Raw genomic sequence first — 20,465 nt, forward strand, 5'->3', positions numbered from 1 at the left:
ACTTTGTTGTTTCATTTGTACAATGAAGCTGTTAAGTTGACTTGCCTGACGCTCTCACTTTCCCCCCATTCCCTCTCTCTCTCTTGTTCCCTTTCTCTTCCTCTCTGTCTCTCTCCCAGCCGGTGGCAGAGCCCATTCCCATCTGCAGCTTCTGTCTGGGGACCAAGGAGCAGAATCGCGACAAGAAGCCAGAGGAGCTCATTTCCTGTGCCGACTGCGGCAACAGCGGTGAGTGTTGGTTTGCGGCCGGTAGAGCCAGAGCCTGTTCAGAACCATCTCAGCACCAACACAGTCTTAGGTGTGTTCGAAGATTCCACTTTTGTGATAGAAACAGCGCAGATTCAGCCGCATTTTGTGCCCATATACTGTATGAAAAAGCAGGTTACGTGATGCACATTGTTTCTGTAATGTCAGAAACAATTTATTCAGTTGGTGATGATGTGTGCCATTTTGTCACACGGTTAAATAGACATAGGTTACATAAACCAACAGTAGATGGATGTGTGTATGTTGCAGGTATCGCTGGTTTGGGTTTCTTTGTACTTTGACCACAGCGGTGACAAAAACACGGTCCACATCAAGTAGTCTCCTCTAAAAAGTTGAGCTTTTGTCAACTCCAGAAAGTGCTCCGCTCTCTCTAAAAAGAAGCCAGGTGCAGCATCTTCTCCAAAGCAGCCATTCCTCATTATATTTTTCAGTGGAAAAGTGGTTGCAATTTGAAAAGAAAAGAAAAAAGCACAATAGGGGTAAACATGTCCTTTAGAATGGAGCTATGAAAAGCGTAATGCCAACATAGTTTTGGGAAACTATGCCCCTAAAGCTAGCCAGCTATCATGTCTTTACTTATTCTTCCCAGGGTTTTCTCTCTCATTACTTTCTTAGTAGAAGTACCCTAGTGCATTTTGGTTATTTTCCTTCCATGTCCATCCATGTTTTGGTCCCAGGTTTGGCTCTAGCACAGGTTGCCATGCTAAAATTGTTCTAGTTTGGATACTTCACTATGATGGAAACACTAATTGCAAACACAGACCCTTTATTGGTTTGTGTTTTGGAAAAACAAAATGGGGCTAAATTATAGTTTTCTTTTACAATCTTATTTTCTCTAGCGGGAGTTGTAGTATTCTTACTGCTGCCAACTACTGCTGAATGAATACAGAGGAGAGACTGCCTTCCTCTGCTTCCCTCAGTGGATTTTTGTCGCAGACAAGGCCATCTTGTTTGCTGCTCTTCAAACAGACCAAAAGCGCAGTTTAGACAGATTGTCGTTTAGGTTTGAACACTCTCCTTGCAGTCAGGTTTGATCCAGGGAGGGCTTTCAATTCCAAAAGGAGCTTTCTTTCCTCTTTCTGCAGTGATGCAAGTGGGTCATGGCTGTCAGTCAGTAGCGGAAAAAAAAAAAAGTGTGCGAGTTTGACGTGTGTGTGTGTGTGTGTCTGTCTACCTACCTGCAGGCCACCCGTCCTGTCTCAAGTTCTCCCCGGAGCTCACGGTGCGAGTGAAGGCGCTGTGGTGGCAGTGCATCGAATGCAAGACCTGCAGCAGCTGTCAGGATCAAGGCAAGAATGCGGTGAGTGGATGAACAAACTGGCAGCCCAGCGTTGCCTGTGAACGCTCTCTTCTCTGCTTAAGGACCAGACAGAGACGGTGATAGACTTATCCTTATCTGTGGTCCTGGGATTGAGCTATTTTTGTAAGCCTCAGCATGTGCTTTCACTCTTCTCTCTGACTTTTCAAGTGAGGAATCATTAGTATTCAAATGTTTGTACTGAGTTGTCACTGTGAGACAACATGCACTACACACAAGACAAATGCAGCTACCAGTAAAATACATATGAGAAAACAAATAACATGGAAACAAATTAATACTTCACATCAATCACAGAGGTTTTTATTGGCAAATTTACATAGTCTTAGAAAGACAGCACATGGAGAATTAACTGCATATTCTGATATTTGATGTCACACACTCCAGATGCCAGACACTCTGTTTACATACATCATGCTGCTGATTTGAAAGACATGACCACACTCCTGAACAAACTTCAGTGTCATACATACAAAGTAGGGTTCGACCAGTATGGGCTTTTGAAGGCCGATGCTGGTAGTTTGGGATTGAAGCCACTGAAATACGAGTTTGGGCTGCAATTCAATATCTTCAAATTTGGCCTACAAAAAACTACAAGTATTGAGCTTTTCCCCCCATAATTGTATTCCTAACAGGGTGGAAAAGCCTCAGAAACAGTATTTGGACACTAAAACTCCATTAAAATCCATAATAATAACGATAATACATTCATGCTTACTTGTATGAAATTGGATCAAAATGTCGCAGTAGAATCAATTCTGGTTACAAGGTTCTCACAGACAACCAGTGTGTTGATCAATTATACAATGAATATGTAATAATATAAACTGCATCATATCCATCAATATTGGAGGTGGACAACACAGATTAACCAATATCTGATATTTAATAAAAGGCCAATATTGGCCCGATGTATCAGTATAATCCTAATACAAAGTATGTTGATGTTTTTCCCAGGCTTTACAACTAAATTGTACCACCTGGTCTAAAATGCATCTAAAGCCTTTGATAGTCATCATCAATATGTGTGTGTTGGTCCTATACAGGAGAACATGTTGTTTTGTGACTCCTGTGACCGGGGTTTCCACATGGAGTGCTGTGACCCTCCACTCACGCGGATGCCAAAAGGTAAACAAACGGGACTGCTCCTTTAACCCAATGCTTATCTCTTCATAGCCCATGTACAGCCATCCATGAATTCAGCTAGGATCTGGTCTACCTCATCCTGCTAAGTTCATACATAACTATTCTATAGGACCATTATAGCCATACTGATATTTCGAGCAAATGACAAAAATATCTCTGTAGTCTTCCCCCCACCAACTCTAATGAAGCACCTAATGCCTAACCATTAACTGCTAATGGTGCTAGCTACCTCCCAGTGCATGTCAGTAGATGCACTGGAGCCTGTCTTGTCTAATCCACTTTTGTCTCTGTCTGTCTGTGTGTGTGGACCTGTGTGTTTTCACTTTCTCTCCCAGGCATGTGGATCTGTCAGATCTGCCAGCCCAGGAAAAAGGGAAAGAAGCTCTTACATGAAAAGGCAGCACAAATCAAACGACGCTACAACGCACCGCTGGGACGGCCCAAGAACAGGTAAAGAAAAGCCTCCAGCTAATGGCGTCTTCCTTCACTGTCAGCCCAGCAGAGAGTCGCAGCAAGGCGCCATGCATCAGCTTCACTGGAGCGCAAACAAGCCAACGGCTTCAGCTACAAGGCTTACACTCCATAGTGAGAGTAAAGCAATTTTTAGATCAGTGAAATTCACTGGTTTCTGATTTTCAGGATTTTTGCGGGAAAAACATCTCTGTTTCACTTTTAATGAGTGTTTACCATTCTCCTGCTTTTTGCTTTCCTGATCACATGGATGGGTTAAGACATCACATGAGTGGATGCTGTTACAGTTTGTTCAGGCCACCTGCAATCACATTGCCATAGTACTGTTCACTGATAGTGACAAACTGTAGTCCTCATAGAAAATTACTGGACCTCTCAGTGCTTGTGGTGTAGATATACTATTGCAGCGGCAGTAGACAATCCACTCCTCTTAGTTTTGTTTTGCTTTATTGTTTTTAAAAGTATATTCATGTCATTTTATTTATTTATATATTGAGTCAGTAGGAAAACAGAGCAGCAGTAGAAGAAACACAGGATAGAAGGTTTCGTGGGGATTCAGTCCTAGTCCAGCAGGTGTACGTGTGTTCCCAGAGGCAGGGGTCTTAACCTCTACACCGTCTCTGGACCCACTCGGCCGTATTTTCCCCCGTCTCAACCGATCTCCTCCCTCCCCCCTACAGGCCGGGCCGACCCTTCAAGAAGCTGGGCGGGCGCGGCCGGCGGAAGCGCTCCGCCTCCCCCAACTCCTCCTCCAGCTCGTCCTGCGAGGGTTACCCCGGCGACGACCGGCTGCTGTTCTCGCTGCGGGAGGACGACGACCCGACGCAGAGCGGCCTGCGCTTCAACAAGAAGACCAAGGGCCTGATCGACGCGCTCACCAAGTTCTTCACGCCGTCGCCCGAGGGCCGCAAGGCGCGCCAGGAGGTGGTGGACTACTCGCAGCAGTGCCGCATCCGTAAGAAAGCCAATCGCAAGGGTGACGGAGACGACAGGACAGGTAGGGGGGGGCTCCTACTTGTACACACACATGCCATAGATAACAGCTGTGCTCAAAGCAGGGTTCAATGCTAAGAACTTTTTCCACTTGGCTAGATAGGAAAGCAGGTCACAGATCTCCTTCTGCCCAGCAGGCAAAGTGAAAATAGCCAGCTTTTCCATAAATTTTAAGTAATTCATTACTATAAAATGTGTGAGATTGACTGTTTTTATACAGTAGTAAAATGACAAAAAAATAAAGTAATTAATTGACTGAATGAATTGAAAACATATGATTTTTAACAACTTTTATAAATTCCAAAGTATAAATTGGCCCTCAGTATAACACCTCTGTTAGAGGCTTTTTGAAAATGTAACCAGCGGTAATGTGGAAAAAAAACAAAACAAAACCAGAGGGCAACCTGATGAGGCTGGTAAATATCTCCATGCACCTGTTTTGCCAATACAGTAATCAGACCCGATGAGCGGTAGTCAGCTAGCCGCTTTGCCAACATACAGGCTCGGTGCTGCCAGCTGTTGTCATGGACTGTGTGTTTGCAGTATTGTTTGCGCCTTTAGAAATGAGCCAGCCCTATACACCTCATTCAGAAATCACTGACCAATGGCACAAACGGTGTGGGATTGATTTGCCATTTTTAACCCAAGTAGACTTGCTTATGCGTTGAAAGGAAAGCCTTTTACAGTTTGCTTCACACAGCACTCTAACAGCACAACAGTGGAGTGGAGGGTGGGCTAGTGGCAGAGCAGAGAGGCAGAGATAACAGGCTTATCACCAGGTGAGAAATAATTAGGCCAGAGACTTTTTTTTCGGGCACTGGCCCAGTTAGGTCAGTTACTGGCCAATCAACCGGCCCATCTCAGCATCTTACTGGCCCTCCTTATTGTCAAACCCTGCTTAAAAGGTTCTCCACATTGGAGACATGCAGACACTCTTGTAAATGGGCAAAACTCCACCTGCTTGACTCGATATGATTTCTACCGTCATATGATTAGGGCTGATTTTAAGCAAAGATTTACGCATGTATAGGGAGTGAAGTGTCTCACCGCTCACCGACTGGTTGCCATGGCAATAAAATCAGTGGGCAGACATCTTGGCATCCCGTCTAGCAAGCCTCCCCCTAGTCTAAGTTAGCGTCGTTGTGTGTCCATCCCCAGACAATCAGGAGGGCAGCGACTGGCGCGACGATGACGACAAACTGCCGGGCCACGAGAACCTGACGGAGAAAGACATCGAACTGTTCAGACACATCCAGGAGCTGGCACTACAGGTACACACACACACACACACACACACACACACACAGAGAGAGACTCCAAATATTTCATGCCTAAAGCCTACCTCTAGTGATCTCACACACAATTGTTTAACCCCAAGTCCACAGGGATGAACAAGCACAACACTCTCTCTATTTAAAACAGATTCTACTGTGATCTATCAGTCACAAGGACTTTCAGACTATTCATTTGTGGTTGTTTGAACACTATTTTTTTGCTCGTTAGATTTTTTTTTTTCAAACGCTGCTTTTGAGCAAGGGATTGGTTTAAAGGGCAGAGCGAGAGTGCCAGCTATATCCTGGCAGCTGAATCGCAGCCATGCTCTCGCTGAATTACCCAGAGCTGCAGTCTGATAGGGATTTGTGGCTGTCGGAGATGATCGCGCGTCATCGTTTTTTTTGAGACGAGTGTTTTCAGGAACCCTCGAAAACATTTGAAGTGGGTGATGAGGTCACCGGAGGAGGCCTTTGATGCTTTTGTCTGTATCTGTGTGTCTCTTTGCCGCGATGATTGAGAGCAAATGAGAGAGAGAATTTGTGTGTGCGAGAGCCAGAGCATATTGTTTTACTAGCATGTGGTGCCGGTGTGTGCTCGGTCAACACACAGGCTGCTAGCAGATGCATAGTTTCCCCTCACCACCGAGCACGCAGCTAATAATAATCCAGCTAGCACGCCTTTGGGATTCGCGTGTGTGTGTGTGTGTGTATTTTGGTTCCACTGGTTTACCTGTATTACCCTGGTATGTGTGTGTGTGTTCGTGCACGTCCAACATCCTCTCCACTTGCCATGCTGGAGTGTGTGTATGGTCCTTGTCCAGTAATCCCTGGTGTGTAATCTGTCTGCCTGCCCCATGCTCTACTAATCCCCCCCCGTAGTAAACCTGGACTTGACCCCTCTCTCTCTCTCTCCCTCTCTCTTTCGCTCTCTCTCCCTCCGTCTTTGCCGCGCGTCTGTACAGAAAGTCGGGGTGACGGGCCCACCGGACCCTCAGATGCGCTGTCCGTCTGTCATCGAGTTCGGCAAGTTTGAGATCCAGACTTGGTATTCATCTCCATACCCGCAGGAGTACAGCAGGTAAGCCAACACACCGTCACGCCTTTAAACACAACAGTGTAATGCACTTGGCACTTAGTCCAGCTAGCCAGCTGGGAAATGACACCGCCCTTTCATTTAGCAAACAGCGTAACTGGATAATGTAGGCTCGCTACTCTAAACGAATGCACTTGCTGTACATATTTGCCTTGCATATTTACTAACAGATTAATTGTATTCGCTGTGGTTAGACCGATGAATCACTTTGCCAATATTAGGTAACTCGGATATCGTCCACCTCAGATATGATGGATGTTCTCCCTGATCGCAGCTAGTGAATACGTTGTTATTACTATATCAGATGGTTGACCAGACAAATCACTCCAGTGTGGTGTGGGAGTGTTTTATTGAACAGCTTCAGGGTGTCAGTCTGTAAAAACCGCAGTGAAACCTGCCTCGCCCTGCCTTAAGCTGCTGCTAACCCACCAAGAATCTCCTTAGTAATGGTTTCAGTGCACAGATCTAAATAATGATTCAGATGCTCGTTCACCCAGACAATAATACAAAAATTTCTGGGGACGCATTAAATACAAGTTTAAAAATATTGAATATTGGCACAAGATATTGGCTATTGGCAGCTTCCCTCCAAAAATATCTGCATCTTCAGAAATCCATATTGGTTTAACCCTAATATTTACCAGTCACTCCCAGTCATTTACTCATAGTCATTCTCTAGTCGCTCAAGGCAGCTCAGTAAAAACAGGTTATTTGACCTTTGTCACCCTGCTCTTCCATCTCTCCCTTCATCCTCCTGTCTTGTTCCCCCCCTCCTCTCTCCCTCCCAGACTACCCAAGCTCTACCTGTGCGAGTTCTGCCTGCGCTACATGAAGAGTCGCAGCATCCTCTACCAGCACATGAGGAAGTGCAGCTGGTTCCACCCGCCCGCCAACGAGATCTACAGGAAGGACGACGTCTCCGTGTTTGAGGTGAGGGACGGGACGGAAAGATGCCTAGAGTGGCGGCGGTGGGGTTTGAAAGAGGGGGAAGTAGAGAGATGAAATTGTGTGAGTCAGGGAGGATGAGACTGACAGAGGGAGAGACAGAGGCCACTGCCTAACCTGCAAACCACAGGGCCGCTGCAGCCACATCCTCTACTAAAGGTGTCTGTTTGACAATGCTCCTCTTCTCCCCACCTTGTAATTACACCCAGTGTTCTAACCCTAGCCCCGGTTGCCACCACACACTACGCACATAGCACCCGTACTAGTATTGTCATTATATAGCCAAATTAACCCTTTGATACTACACCAGATGTACATTTGACCAGTATTCAGTATCTGCCCCAGGATTTTATTCTTGTCAGGGTGGAAAATGTGGAATCGGATCCATTTCACGTTAAGGACTTCCCATCAACACCCAGTCTAGTGTTCTTCAATTAATTAATTCTAAAATAAATATGTAAATATACCGGTTTTACCCAGAACAGAACAAAAAAACTTGATTAACATTCAAAAGTTGGAGTAGTCCTCGGTACAGAGGCAGGCTGATGGCTCAAACTGCCAAGCCAACCAATCCTAAAACTAGGTTCTTTTATTACTATATTCTCTTAAAATGTGAATGTTGTACCTTTCCTTCCACCAGCATAAGCCCTTGCAACATATGGGCCTTTATTTTTGGTACTTAGAATACTTTCAGTACTATGGTTAGGGTGTGATGTCACCATACTTGGGGTGTGGGGTTGTTAAAATACTGTGCAGGCTTAGCCACTAGTGTTTCTTTTTTTGTTTTTTTTTGTTTATTGCATTGGGGGAAAACAGTAGTGTCATTTGAAAACGACACGACTGACAGCTTACAGCCAAGCAGCACCTCTGGAGCTTGTAGTGTTGCGCCCGGTGTGATCAAGTGGATCGGTGTCTGCAGGCCATGGCTGCTGCAGCTCCCGTTTCCTGGCTCTGCAGTCCATCCTCACTCAGCAGTGGAACTGGCACAGAAGGAGAGCAGAGATGACTGGCCAGCTGCCAACCTGCCCCCCCCCCCCCCCCCTCCCCTCTCCCTTTCTCTCTCTTTACAGCTCTCTGTTTCTCTCTTCCTCCCTCTCTATCTGTCAGGGTCTCCAGAGACTGAGCTGAGATCATTGTCTGACACTAGAGTCTCTCCTTCCCTTCGCCTTCACTTTGTTCCATGGCTCTCTAGCAGCAGTTTAAAGATGTGTTTGTAGAAAGTAGTGTTGTGGGACTGAGCGGTGCTTTCCCACCGTTGTGGTCTACTGATGTCGTGTGTGTGTTTTTTTTTTTACCTGCAGGTCGATGGGAACGTGAGCACAATCTACTGTCAGAACCTGTGTCTTCTGGCCAAGCTGTTCCTGGACCACAAGACCCTGTACTACGACGTGGAGCCCTTCCTCTTCTACGTCCTGACCCAGAACGACAACAAAGGCTGCCACCTCGTCGGCTACTTCTCCAAGGTACGTCCCGACCACATCCCCTTTACTCTGTCTCAGTCCCCTCGGCCATCGCCTCTCAGGGCAAACTGGATGTTGTACCATCCCGAAATCCTCCCAAGTGTACTCCACTACTCTATAACCTTAATCTTCAAGGGATACATCCCAGAGCCAGTGATCAGGTGTGGCCACTTGGGACCCAAATATGACCCATTTGTCTGTGCAGTGTGTGCTCTAAGAGATGGGACAGCAGGGAAATTGTCATGGGTATTTCATTCCATCTTGCTGTCTTGTACCCCACGAACAAAAAACAAACGCTGATCAAAATGACAATGCCAATAATGTCACCTGGTGTGCATGAATTGGGAGTTTAACCAAGACGCTACTGGACTTAAGGCTTAGGCCCTCCTCACACTTTTGGGTTTGAACGCGAGTCTGGAAAACCTGAAGGCATGGGAAAAAATGTTAAGTCCTTATAAACCTATAACTATGATGCATTTTATGTGGTTGAACAGGTACTGTCAGTTCCTGTGCTTTGTTTGTTCTTGTGAAGAATAATCTTTAGCTGTAGAGTGATATTACCTAAATGGCAGTCCTATTGCCCAGCCACTCAGCTTTCATTATACTCGACACTGGCCAAAATGTTTTTACCCATTTCCAAATGGAAAAGGTGTAGGAACCCTGTCAGCTAGTAGTTGTTCCTATTGCTTCATTCTTCATGCTACTTCAACAGGAGATAGTCTGTTCCAGTGCGTAGCAGGCCTACTTTCTTCACATGTTAGTGTTGGCTTATTTCCACTGTGTGTTGCAGCCTGGAAGTGCTGTTCACACATTATCAGCACAGCTCCAGCAAACTGTAGGGTGATTGTCAGCAGGCTGTGGTTCAACACCACCGCGCTATGGAGAGAGCTCAGGTGTGAAAACCAATGTCAAAAAATGACGCACTAACCGGATTAAGATCACATGATAGCAGCCTATGGCTGCACTTTTTCACCCTCATAGTAAAGGCATTTTACTGCCTGGCCAACCAGTCATCTATTTCTCTATGTCAGGGTAGGAAATTTCCACCAGCCACCAACCAAATGCTGATAAATCTTTGGTCAGTTGTGGTTACTCTTCCATGCCAGTTATTAGCTATCATTTGGTCTCCCTTTTCTATTTGAAAAAACGTTTTGGCAGGTAAAACGGTTTGATAAGCTTTGGAATGTATCGTCCACTGTGGCCACTGGATGGAAAAAAGTTTCTTTCCTTCTATATTATCATACTTGACTTTAACTGCAGTAACTACATTCATTAAAATGTTGTGTCACATACTTGGTGTGTGCCGTGCCACGGAAAAGGTTGACAGTGCTTGTATTTGGGCACAGCAGTCTCGCTCAGTGTTGGTTTCTGTGACTCCAGCTGGAATCTCCCTGCATAAGCTCTGTGTATTAGACCAGCTCTTACGAGAACAACTGTCGCAACAAATGTGGAGAGGAAAATGTGTTCCAATTAAATGAAATGGCAGTGCTTCAGCATCAGCCTGCACTGGTGGATTCCTCCGAACACACAAATGCTTGTTTTCGCTTCCCAGATAAAAGCTGGGTGCTGTGACGCCCCCCTCGCACCTCTGTGTAGTTTGCAGATGCAGGTGCACCCATTAACATGCAGCCTCGCTGCCAAAGCACAGCAGTTAGTGAAGGGACACACCGCCATCAACACCCTCCTCTACACACGCACCGGCCTGCTCTACAGTATGGCTCCATGCACTTTTTGTAATGTTGGAATGTGTGTGTGTCTGTGTCTCTTTCCCCCTCTCCAGGAGAAGCACTGTCAACAGAAATACAACGTGTCGTGCATCATGATTCTTCCACAGTACCAGCGCAAGGGCTATGGACGTTTCCTCATCGACTTCAGTAAGGGCTTCCGCCTTAAGCAAAGCACTAAACACACCCCACACATAAGACACACACACTACTATAGCCAAGCCTCTTTAATTCTGTTGTGGTGTTGTGCTGTTGTACAGTTTGGATCAGTGCCATTGGAATTGCTACTCGATAGCGGGAATCAAAGTACACATGGCCTTTGGATTTTCTTTATGCCTCGCTTGATTTCTGAATGAATAGGTGAATAAAAAAAAATCAATGTGGTATACAATTGCAGCATCTTGCTCAGTGTCTCTAAGTCCTCGGTTTATTCCTCCCTCCCCGCAGGCTACCTGTTGTCGAAGCGCGAGGGCCAGCCGGGCTCTCCGGAGAAGCCGCTGTCGGACCTGGGCCGGCTGTCCTACATGGCCTACTGGCGCAGCGTGGTGCTGGAGTGTCTCCACGAGGTCCGCGACCGGCAGCTCACCATCCGACACCTCAGCAAGCTGACGGGGATCTGCCCGCAGGACATCACCGCCACCCTGCACCACCTCAACATGCTGGAGCAGCGAGGAGACAGGTCAGAGACAAAACAGTCACGCACACAGAAACGAACACGCAGTGACTACGTTTACATGCATGGAGAATTCTGTTCTTAACCCAGTTACTCGATTGACCTGGTTTCAGGTTGAGGCATCGTAAGCTCATACTCTAAATGTTAGAAACCTGGTTAACATGCCAGGCTTAATCCCATATTAAAAGGGTTACTATGGCATGGAAACGTCTTACTCCTTTCACTTTTGGTTTTCACCATGCAAACCCAGACTTGCACAGCATTATGGGTACATTTTGATGTCAACAAAAACATGTTGGTGAGCAGTACTTACTATTACTATTGGGATTACTATTAAGGTTCATGTCGACAGATTAACCCAAAATAACCAGAGTATGTCCAGTGGCCAGGTTACTGCTTGTAAACTGACAAGCCTTTATATGGACATATGACATGGCTCCAGATTGTTAGTGCCACTAACATTTTTAGTTGGTGGCATCAATATTTTGGTCCAGAGCCTGCTTTCTACACAGTAATAATATATGTAAATATTTACAGGTAATAAGTAGGCTTTATAATGCAGCTCTGTTCACATCCTCTTTGTACCAGATTCAGGTTTGCCATTGGTCCGTGCTGAGGAGTTTAAACTATCTCTAAACATCAAGGGAATTCTCGTTTGTTTTGAGCCAATAGTAACCGGACAACCTAAGCAAAAGAGTTGGTCTGCCTGAAAGACCTGAAAAATCAGTTTCACATACAACCAACCAACCAACTGATTCTAGCTAATGGTAGGGAGGCAACCGTAGGCAATGGGCCAGCTGTAAATTTGAGCTGTTTTAATTAGCTGTTTTACATTAATGAGTAATGTACTGTCGTTGTCTGGCAGCACTGACCTCTGATGTGATTAAAGACAAAATTCATTGGCATTACTGGAAAAAACGGTTGCAAAATGTGACTAAATGGTCACACTCTGCACCCCTGCACTATAACTCGCACACACAGACAAACCTTTGAATGGACTTTCTCATGGAGGTGTTCACATGTAGGTACACACATACACAAATTGACACCGGCTGTTATATGGACATAACCGTAATCAAGCTGACATACATGTACACAGTCATTTACATGCATGCATATAGCCATACACACAGATACACACAACCTTTACATGGACGTTATCAGTGTTGCTAGTGCTGCACATTTATACATGCGGGCGCACACATACACACATCGTGCTGACATACAGGCGCATATTTATCTACACTTGTGCATGTAGACACACACAGTCTTAATGCTCTGTTTCTGTTGGCTGTGGTTTGGTCAGGCTGGTGCTGGTGCGGAAGGAGAAGCTGGTGACCAACCACATGTCTCGTCTCCACGCCCGGCCCCGGCAGCTGGAGGTCGACCCCGAGTGTCTCCGCTGGACTCCTGTCATTGTCACCAACACCGTGGTGTCCGACGCCGAAGGAGACGACGACGACGACGATGATGAGGAGCCAGAGGAAGACAACCGCAAGGAGGTAAATGAATGGTGTCATTTGAATATCTGTTTGCGGGTGGTGACTTTTTTTTGTTTATTTTTTTGAGTTTGCCATCTAGAAATTGAAAACGGTATTATTGGTTTCCATGTCAGCACTCGGAAGATTTTGCATTAGTTTTAATGTTGACACCGTGCAGTTTGGATTGATCTCAGACTGGGCCTACATTCTCCTAGATTAATTATTGATTTTATTTTCCTTATTTGAAAAATAGATCAAACCAAGTCACAAGGTCTCGCCACTCTCCTGGCATATGCGCCAAGGGAGGGAGAGGGAGGAAGAGGAAGAGGAGGAGAGAAAGTGCTTCCCGGGGTTTCCCATTAGCCAAAGCTCTCCAACCTCCTCTCCCGTCCGCTGCCCGCCACCTGTGCCAGAACCCCGCCCCCCTCCCCCGACCAACGGAGAGCGCAGGCCACGGGGGCGTCCGCCCAAAAACTGGCCTTGGGGCAAGGTGAAGGACAGCCCGCGTGTGGGACGGCCACCTAAGATCCGCCTAGCAGAGGAGGAGGACGAGGATGAGGACAGGGCAGAGGGAGGGAAAACCACAGGCTCTGCCAGCAGCCCCCCTTCCCTTTTCTCCCTGGACAGACAAGCTGAGCCCACAGCCCTCCACCCACTGGACATGGCCAGGCACCCTTCCATAACACCCCCACGCAGAGGGCGCCCCCCCAGGAAAAAGAGAGGACCTAAGCCCAGGCTGAGGGAAGGTCCTGGGGAGGGGCTGCCACAGCTGCCCCTGGGTCCCAGGCTGACTGAGCCCCCACTCGTCAGGAAGAGCTGCTTCAGTGAAAGCAGCGAAGAAGAGGACGACGATGATGATGATGACGACGAGGAGAGGAGGGCGTGCTCCCCACCCATCCTCACCAAGCCCGCCATGGGGCTCAAATGCAAGGTGAGAAACTGATAGTGTTCAGATTGACTGAGATTCAAATATTATAAGGGTTGGATACACTTTGCAGTAATTCTCTTGTTGTTGCTGTAGATAAAATAAATCTGCACCATCCAGCGTCAGAAATTCACTAACTCACTTTTCTGTGGTGTTTGCTAGGGATGTGAAACTTTGCATAACAACTTCCATTGCAAAATAAGGCCACCAAAGAGATAGGTCAGGAAGACTCAACAGGAATTATGAGCCTTTAACATTTGTAATTGAGAAATACGTGACTGTGCATGTCATAACTAAAACTCATTGAATGGATGTCCATGCCTTAGAAATTTCCTGTACAAAGCTTTGAGTCTTCCTCTACAAAGCTGTGAGTCTTGTAACATTCCCAGGTAGAATTCAACCCTTGTCACTTGGGGCTAGATTTGAAAGACGTCTAATTCTCCTTGCTGTCTCTTGCTGTCTCACCCAGAAGCCCTTGAGGAAGCGTCGTATTCGCCAGCGCAGCCACCCTCACAGCAGCGTGGTGACAGAGACCATCTCTGAGACCACCGAGGTCTTGGACGAGCCCTTTGTAGACTCCGACACGGAGAGGCCCATGCCCAGGCTGGAGGAGGAGACCCCCCTGACCCACCCGCTCCGCCGCTACCCCCCAGCCCGCTCTGCCATGAGGCTGTCAGACCCAGCACCCAAGAGGGGCCGGCGTTCCAACCTCACAGAATCAGAGGAAGATGGTCAGTAGACAGGGTTTTGATGCCTAACTAAGGTTTCAGTGATTATTGTGTGCATATGTAAACAGGCATGTATGCAGGTTTATGTAACACTGGCTTGTTCTTGCCTCCTCTCTCAGAGCTAACCCCTGTGCTGAAGCCTGTGGCTGTGCTGCCAGCAGCTCCCGCAGAGACCCTAGCGGCCAACCCCGAAGTTCCCGTCAAGAAGAAGAAAGGCTGGCCCAAGGGCAAGAGCCGCAAACCACTGCACTGGAAGAAACGGGGCCCTGGAAGGCCACCAGGCAGTGGGCCCAACCAGCGGGCAGCTGCGGAGAACCAGGCCCAGACCGGGGACCCTCCGCCCCCCAAAATCAAGATGAAGCCTGGCCGCAAGCCCCGGAGCTGGTACCTGCAACGGGCCCAGGAGGAGGCCGAGAGGCAGGAGCAGGAGAGACAGAGGCTGCTGGAGCAGGAGCTGGACAAAGATCCTCAGCAGCCAGACAGACAGCAGACAGAAGACCGTGGCAGCAAGCGAGCCTGCAGAACCAACACCGACGGTAACAACAAACAGAAAGACTCTGACGAAGAAGACGACTATCTCCCCAAGCCGGTGGAGCAGAAGATCCCCAAGAGGCGAGGGAGACCCCCCAAGAACCCCGCCCTCCGCCAGCAGCCTCAGCCCGCCCCCAAACCACCTCCCGCCTCTGAGCCGGAGGAGGAAGAGGAGGAGGAGACTGAAAGAGCCTGGGAAGAAGACAAGCCGAGCCGTCCACCGTCCCGTCCTCTACTGTCCCCTTCCTCCTCCTCTTCCACCTCGGGGCCCCGGGCCCCCCAGACCCGGCCCCAGGACACGGACATGGGTGACAGGGAGGAGGAAGAGGACGACGAGGAGAGGGAGGAGGAGTGCGGCAGCATGGGCAGCGGCGGCAGCAGCAGCAGACGGGCAGCAGCCATGCCGGGTTCAGGAAGCAGGCGCAGCGAGGACCATGATGCGGATGATGAAGGTGACGGCCACTTGGAGGACAAGAACAGCAACAGCAGTAAGAAGAGAAAGAGTCAGGATTCTGAAGAGGAGGAGGATGATGAAGATGAGGAGGAGGAGCCCGCCTCCCGCACCAGCTCTCCTCCTGTCAAAGAGGAACCCCAAGGTGGAGAAGCTTTTTTAGACATGCAGAACAGCGTGGCCCGGGACTACGTCAGCAAGCAGGAGGAGGAGGAAGAGGAGGAGGAGGAGGAGGCTGAGGAGGAGCTGCCAGAGGCTAAGTGTCGGCCCTCCTCGGCCGACCCGCAGCAGGAGGAGAGGAGGCGCAGGGAGCAGGAGGAATCTGCAGCGGCAGCCGCGGCGGTGGAAACGGTTACGGCCATCTCTGTTCCTTCTGAGCCCATGGAGATCCAGCCCCTACACCCGGAGGACAAGGCCGTCACCCTGCTGATGGAGCCCCAGCACCCGAATCCGCACTCCCACCCCCACCAGCACCCTGACTTCAAAGAGGAGCTGAGCCACCACCACACGCACCACCCCCACCACCACTCCAATGAGCTGGACCTGGAGACCGTGCAGGCTGTCCAGTCCCTGACGCAGGGGGAAGCCCAGGATGAAGAGGCTGAGCCCCACCCGCACCACGGAGCCTACCAGGACTGTGAGGAGACCCTAGCTGCCTGCCGCACCCTGCAGAGCTACAGCCACGCAGGGGAGGCCGAGGAGGAGGCCCTGGCATTGGTGGAGGAGTGCGGGGCCTCCCAACACAGCAGTCCCCTCCCCAATCCCCCCATGCCACCCCTGCCCAGCCAATCGGTTCGCTCGGTTAACAGCCCGGGGCTGCCCCCCGGCATGATGGACACAGCACCGGCAGGGCAGAGGGGAGGGACGCCAGGCCCCACCGGAGCAGGGGGCAGCGGGGGAGGTGGTGGAGGAGGGGGAGGAGGGGGGTACACCCAGATCACCCCTGAGCACCCCAGTTCTCTGTCTGCGCCCTCCCAGCAGAACATGGAGACGTCACCAATGATGGACGTGCCATCGGTGTCGGACCACTCTCAGCAGGTGGTGGACAGCGGCTTCAGCGACCTGGGCAGCATAGAGAGCACTACAGAGAACTACGACAACCCCAGCAGCTACGACTCCACGATGGGCGGAGGGGGCAATGGAACAGGGAACGGGGGGAACGGAGGGGGCATGTCAGCCGCCGTAGTGGCAGGGGCTGCCGCGGGTTCTTCATCGGTAGCCTCCTCATCCTCCAGCTCGGCCACCCCGTCCTCCTCCTCCTCCCAGGCAAACAGCTGCTCCTTCGTCCCGGCTCCTGGCCTCACATCTTCCACGGGCGCCGTGGGATCCCAGCTTGCCATGGGCAGCTGTAGCCTCATCCAACAAACGGGACCCGGGCCCAACAGCGGACCGGGCGGCAGTAACGGTGGCAGCGCCGTGCCCCAGCCCCCACCGCCTCCACCCCCGTCCAACACCCCCGGCTGTGGCATCAAGTCACCCCAGAGCTGCGGGGTGATCGAGAGGCCGCCCAGCACCAACCAGCAGCAACAGCAACAGCAGCAGCAGCAGCAGCAGCAGCAGCAGCCCCAAAAGAAGGTTCCCCAGCAGCCTCCTCAGCAGCAGCAGGCGCCCAACTCTCAGCCTCCACCCTCCGCCCCGCCACCTCCACCCCAACAACAGCAGCAGCCCCTGTCCCAGTGCAGCATGGGCAACGGCTTTGCCTCCACACCCATGATCATGGAGATCCCCGAGAGCGGAGGCGGAGGAGGGGGCCGCAGTCTGTACGAGCGCATGGGCCAGGACTTCGGCACGGGGGGCTACCCCCAGCCCTCGGCCACCTTCAGCCTGGCCAAACTTCAGCAGCTCACCAACACCATCATGGACCCCCACGCCATGCCCTACTCCCACTCGGCCTCGGTCACCTCCTACGCCACCAGCGTGTCTCTGTCCAACCCTGGGCTGGCCCAGCTGGCCCCTTCACCCCACCCGCCCCTCCCTCAGGGCCAGCCCACCATGACCCCCCCTCCCAACCTAAGCTCCGGCTCTATGAACCTGGGCTCCCTGCAGCTGCAGTGCAACATGCCCACCACCAACATCGGCCTGCCTCCCCCGCCGCACACCCAGCGGCTGCAGGGCCAGATGGCCACGGTGAAAGGCCACATTTCCATCCGGTCCAAAGCCACCCAGCAGCTGGCCCCGGCCCCGCACCAGCAGCAGCTGTACGGCCGCAGCTCGGGGGCCGTGGCCATGCAGGGCACGCCGCGCACCCTGGCCGTGCAGCGCGGCATGATGCCCAACCTCATGCCCACGCCGGCCGCGTACAACTCCATGAACATGACCCCGCTCAACGCCATGTCGGCCGGCTACCGCATGCCCCAGCCCATGATGAACAGCGGTTATCACGGCAATCCCCCTTACATGAACCAGCCAGCCCAGTATCCCATGCAGATGCAGATGGGCATGATGGGAGGACAGGGTTACCCGCAGCAGCCTATGCAGCCCAATCACCACGGCAACATGATGTACACCGGCCCCTCCCACCACAGCTACGCCGGCGTCCCCAAACAGTCGCCTTATATGAGCAGATGAGCAGCAGAGAACTAGGCAGGGAGGCACGGGGCCAGAGCTGACACTCGCTGCACTCTAAATGTCCATTACTCCTATTCACCCTCTCCAAGCCACAGCAGGCAGCAGAGAGAGGAGACAGAGAGAGAGAGGGTCTTTGGGTTTCCTGTTTTTCTATGTTGTCATTTTGTCCCATTTAGCTGGACTCGTTCCCCCTCCCCTCCCAGCTGGCTGCGTACGGGAGCGAGCCGGCAGGATTTTGGGGTGGGGGGTGTGGGGGGTGCACATGGACCTCGGCCATGCCACGCTGCTCCGGGCCAGGCCTACACACTCCTCTCTGACATGGTTTCACACAGGCCCAAGAGTCTCCTCCGCCTCCGACGTGCAGGAGGAGAGTAGGGGAGGACGAGTACGACGAGGAGGATGACAAACTGAGAAAGACGGACTATACGGGAGGACCTTACTTTCTCAAACTGCGAAAGAAAAAAAAAAACTATGGTTAACTGATTATATTCAACCATGCACACAATCTTTTAATTGACATAGGAAGCCTTACCTTAAAAAAGAGACAATGAAACATTGTAGGTGGACTCTTGTTTTTGTTTTTTGTTAAACATGATGTTGAATCTTTTTTTTTTTTTGTTGTTTCTGTTGACCGTTTTGAAATACTTGTGTGCAGTCCGACCTCTTATATGCTTTGGTCTTTATATGTGTGGCATTCTGGAATGGTGATTCACCCTCTTGCTCTCTCAGAAATACACAACATCGCCACTCGGTCAGGAGGCTTTTTACCTAGTTCTAGATAAGCATAGGAGCCGGGCCCTCGGCTTTCGAGTTGAGCCGTTTCCAGAGTCTCTGTCTTCCCGGTTGGACGGTGTTGTATCGGACCCACAGCAAAGAAACAGAGGAGACGGAGCGCGTCACTGTCAATATAGTATGTCCATAAATAAAACGAGTAGCATTTCTTTTTTTTCCAGTATGCCGCCGCTCTCAAAAACGTTTAGATGTAAATATTCTGGTACTTCCCAATATCCAGCAGCACACACACACTGGCTAGCTGTCGCCGCCCGGTGGCTGGCTCAGGAAAGTGCAACACATAACTGTTAATGTCCCACACTCCACTGACAAGAGGTATACAATGTCAGCCTTTTTAGCAGTTTAGGGAATACGGAAGGAACGGTGGAATTTCCATTTAACTGCTTTAAGGAAAGTCGGCTAACTTTAGCCGACCCCTCCCTTCTTTATTAAGTGTTAATGACCCAAAGAGGTCGAGGAGTCTGCTTTTGAATGGTATTTTCTGTTGAAACTGGTATTTTTTTTTTGTGTAAAAGTCTGCACTCCCATTCATCGGCTAGAGATACGGCAATGGACAGTTAGCCTTCACAAAAGGTGTGCCTAAAATGCCTGATCTAGTGCATGGTGTTGGCCCTCACAGAGACACACTCACACAGACGCAGGGTCGGAGGTGAGTGTGAGAGATCCTGTCTGTTATGGCGTTAAAGCGGCAGGGGTGAAGAGGTTGACCCTGTCGCTCTGTGTACCAGTATTCAAAGTCAAAAGAGGATTTATTCTGTTTTTTTTTCTCACAGACCTGACCTTGCATATTTTATTTGTGTGTATTGTTCTGTTCTGTACTTTTTTTTTTTTGTTTTTGGTTTGTTTTCTTTTCTGAATTTTATCAGACTGGGCAGCTTTCTTTTATGACACAAGCTGACTCTTTTTGACTTTAGAAAACCTATTGTAGAGAAAATGTTTTTTCTATAATATAAAAAGGAAATTCTGACATTGATATTGGTACTGTCATCTTTTTCACTTCTGTTTCAGGAAAAAAAAAAACAATACATATTTTTTAGCTCGACTCTTGGGTAATAATTACTAAGAAATTCAAAACTAAAAAAAATACCACTCACTTTTAGTGACTTTAAGATGCCTTTAACCTCTTCATTCCATCTCATCTCTAGAGTTTTTCTATCTTTGTGTAGTATATTAATGCTATTTTAAACGAAAGGACAAAACAAATATCTAAAGGTCACTTAGCATTCTTTTCTTTTCTTTTTTTTTTTTTTTTTTTTTTTTTTTTACTTTTTTGTGTGTGTATAGGATGACTTCCTTACATTTAAGAGGCATGTAAAAATGAGCTCAGTATATTTCTGTCTGTTTATATCGCTTCCCTTTTTGTATCCTTTGTAATTGTACATGGTGCGTTGTATGCTAAGAGAGAACGCAAAATAAAGAGAGGAGCGAAGGCTGGGCGCGCAGTGAAGGTTGATTTGCGCTCGGCGGCCTCGACTCTCTACTTTGTCCTTGTATGTATTTCCATTTATTCGTTTTTTTCTTTCTTAGCAAGTACTTTCAAAGAACTCTGTACATTTTAACATAAAACGAAAATAAATTATGTTGAGCCATTCATGTTTCACGGGGCTTTTTAAGGTTGCATCTGA

General features: G+C 49.2%; 1 protein-coding gene across 1 annotated transcript; it reads left to right on the plus strand.

Moving 5' to 3' along the window:
• The first annotated feature begins 220 nt into the window (after nt 1–220).
• On the plus strand, nt 221–20,422 carry kat6a (K(lysine) acetyltransferase 6A). The gene is made up of 15 exons (XM_071536889.1): nt 221–228; nt 1,452–1,567; nt 2,632–2,713; nt 3,067–3,181; nt 3,883–4,199; nt 5,354–5,466; nt 6,432–6,547; nt 7,351–7,492; nt 8,809–8,970; nt 10,748–10,841; nt 11,139–11,370; nt 12,671–12,866; nt 13,099–13,776; nt 14,243–14,501; nt 14,618–20,422. Exons 3-15 carry the CDS (start codon nt 2,638–2,640, stop codon nt 18,046–18,048), a joined length of 5,931 nt encoding a protein of 1,976 aa, XP_071392990.1. The 5' UTR covers nt 221–228; nt 1,452–1,567; nt 2,632–2,637; the 3' UTR covers nt 18,049–20,422.
• The last annotated feature ends 43 nt before the right edge of the window (nt 20,423–20,465 follow it).

The sequence above is a fragment of the Centroberyx affinis genome, unplaced genomic scaffold (assembly GCF_046629955.1).
Source record: "Centroberyx affinis isolate AG114_WGS23_722 - 3 ecotype Tasmania unplaced genomic scaffold, CSIRO-AGI_Caff_v1 ptg002955l_1, whole genome shotgun sequence".
Classification (NCBI taxonomy): Eukaryota; Metazoa; Chordata; class Actinopteri; order Beryciformes; family Berycidae; genus Centroberyx; species Centroberyx affinis.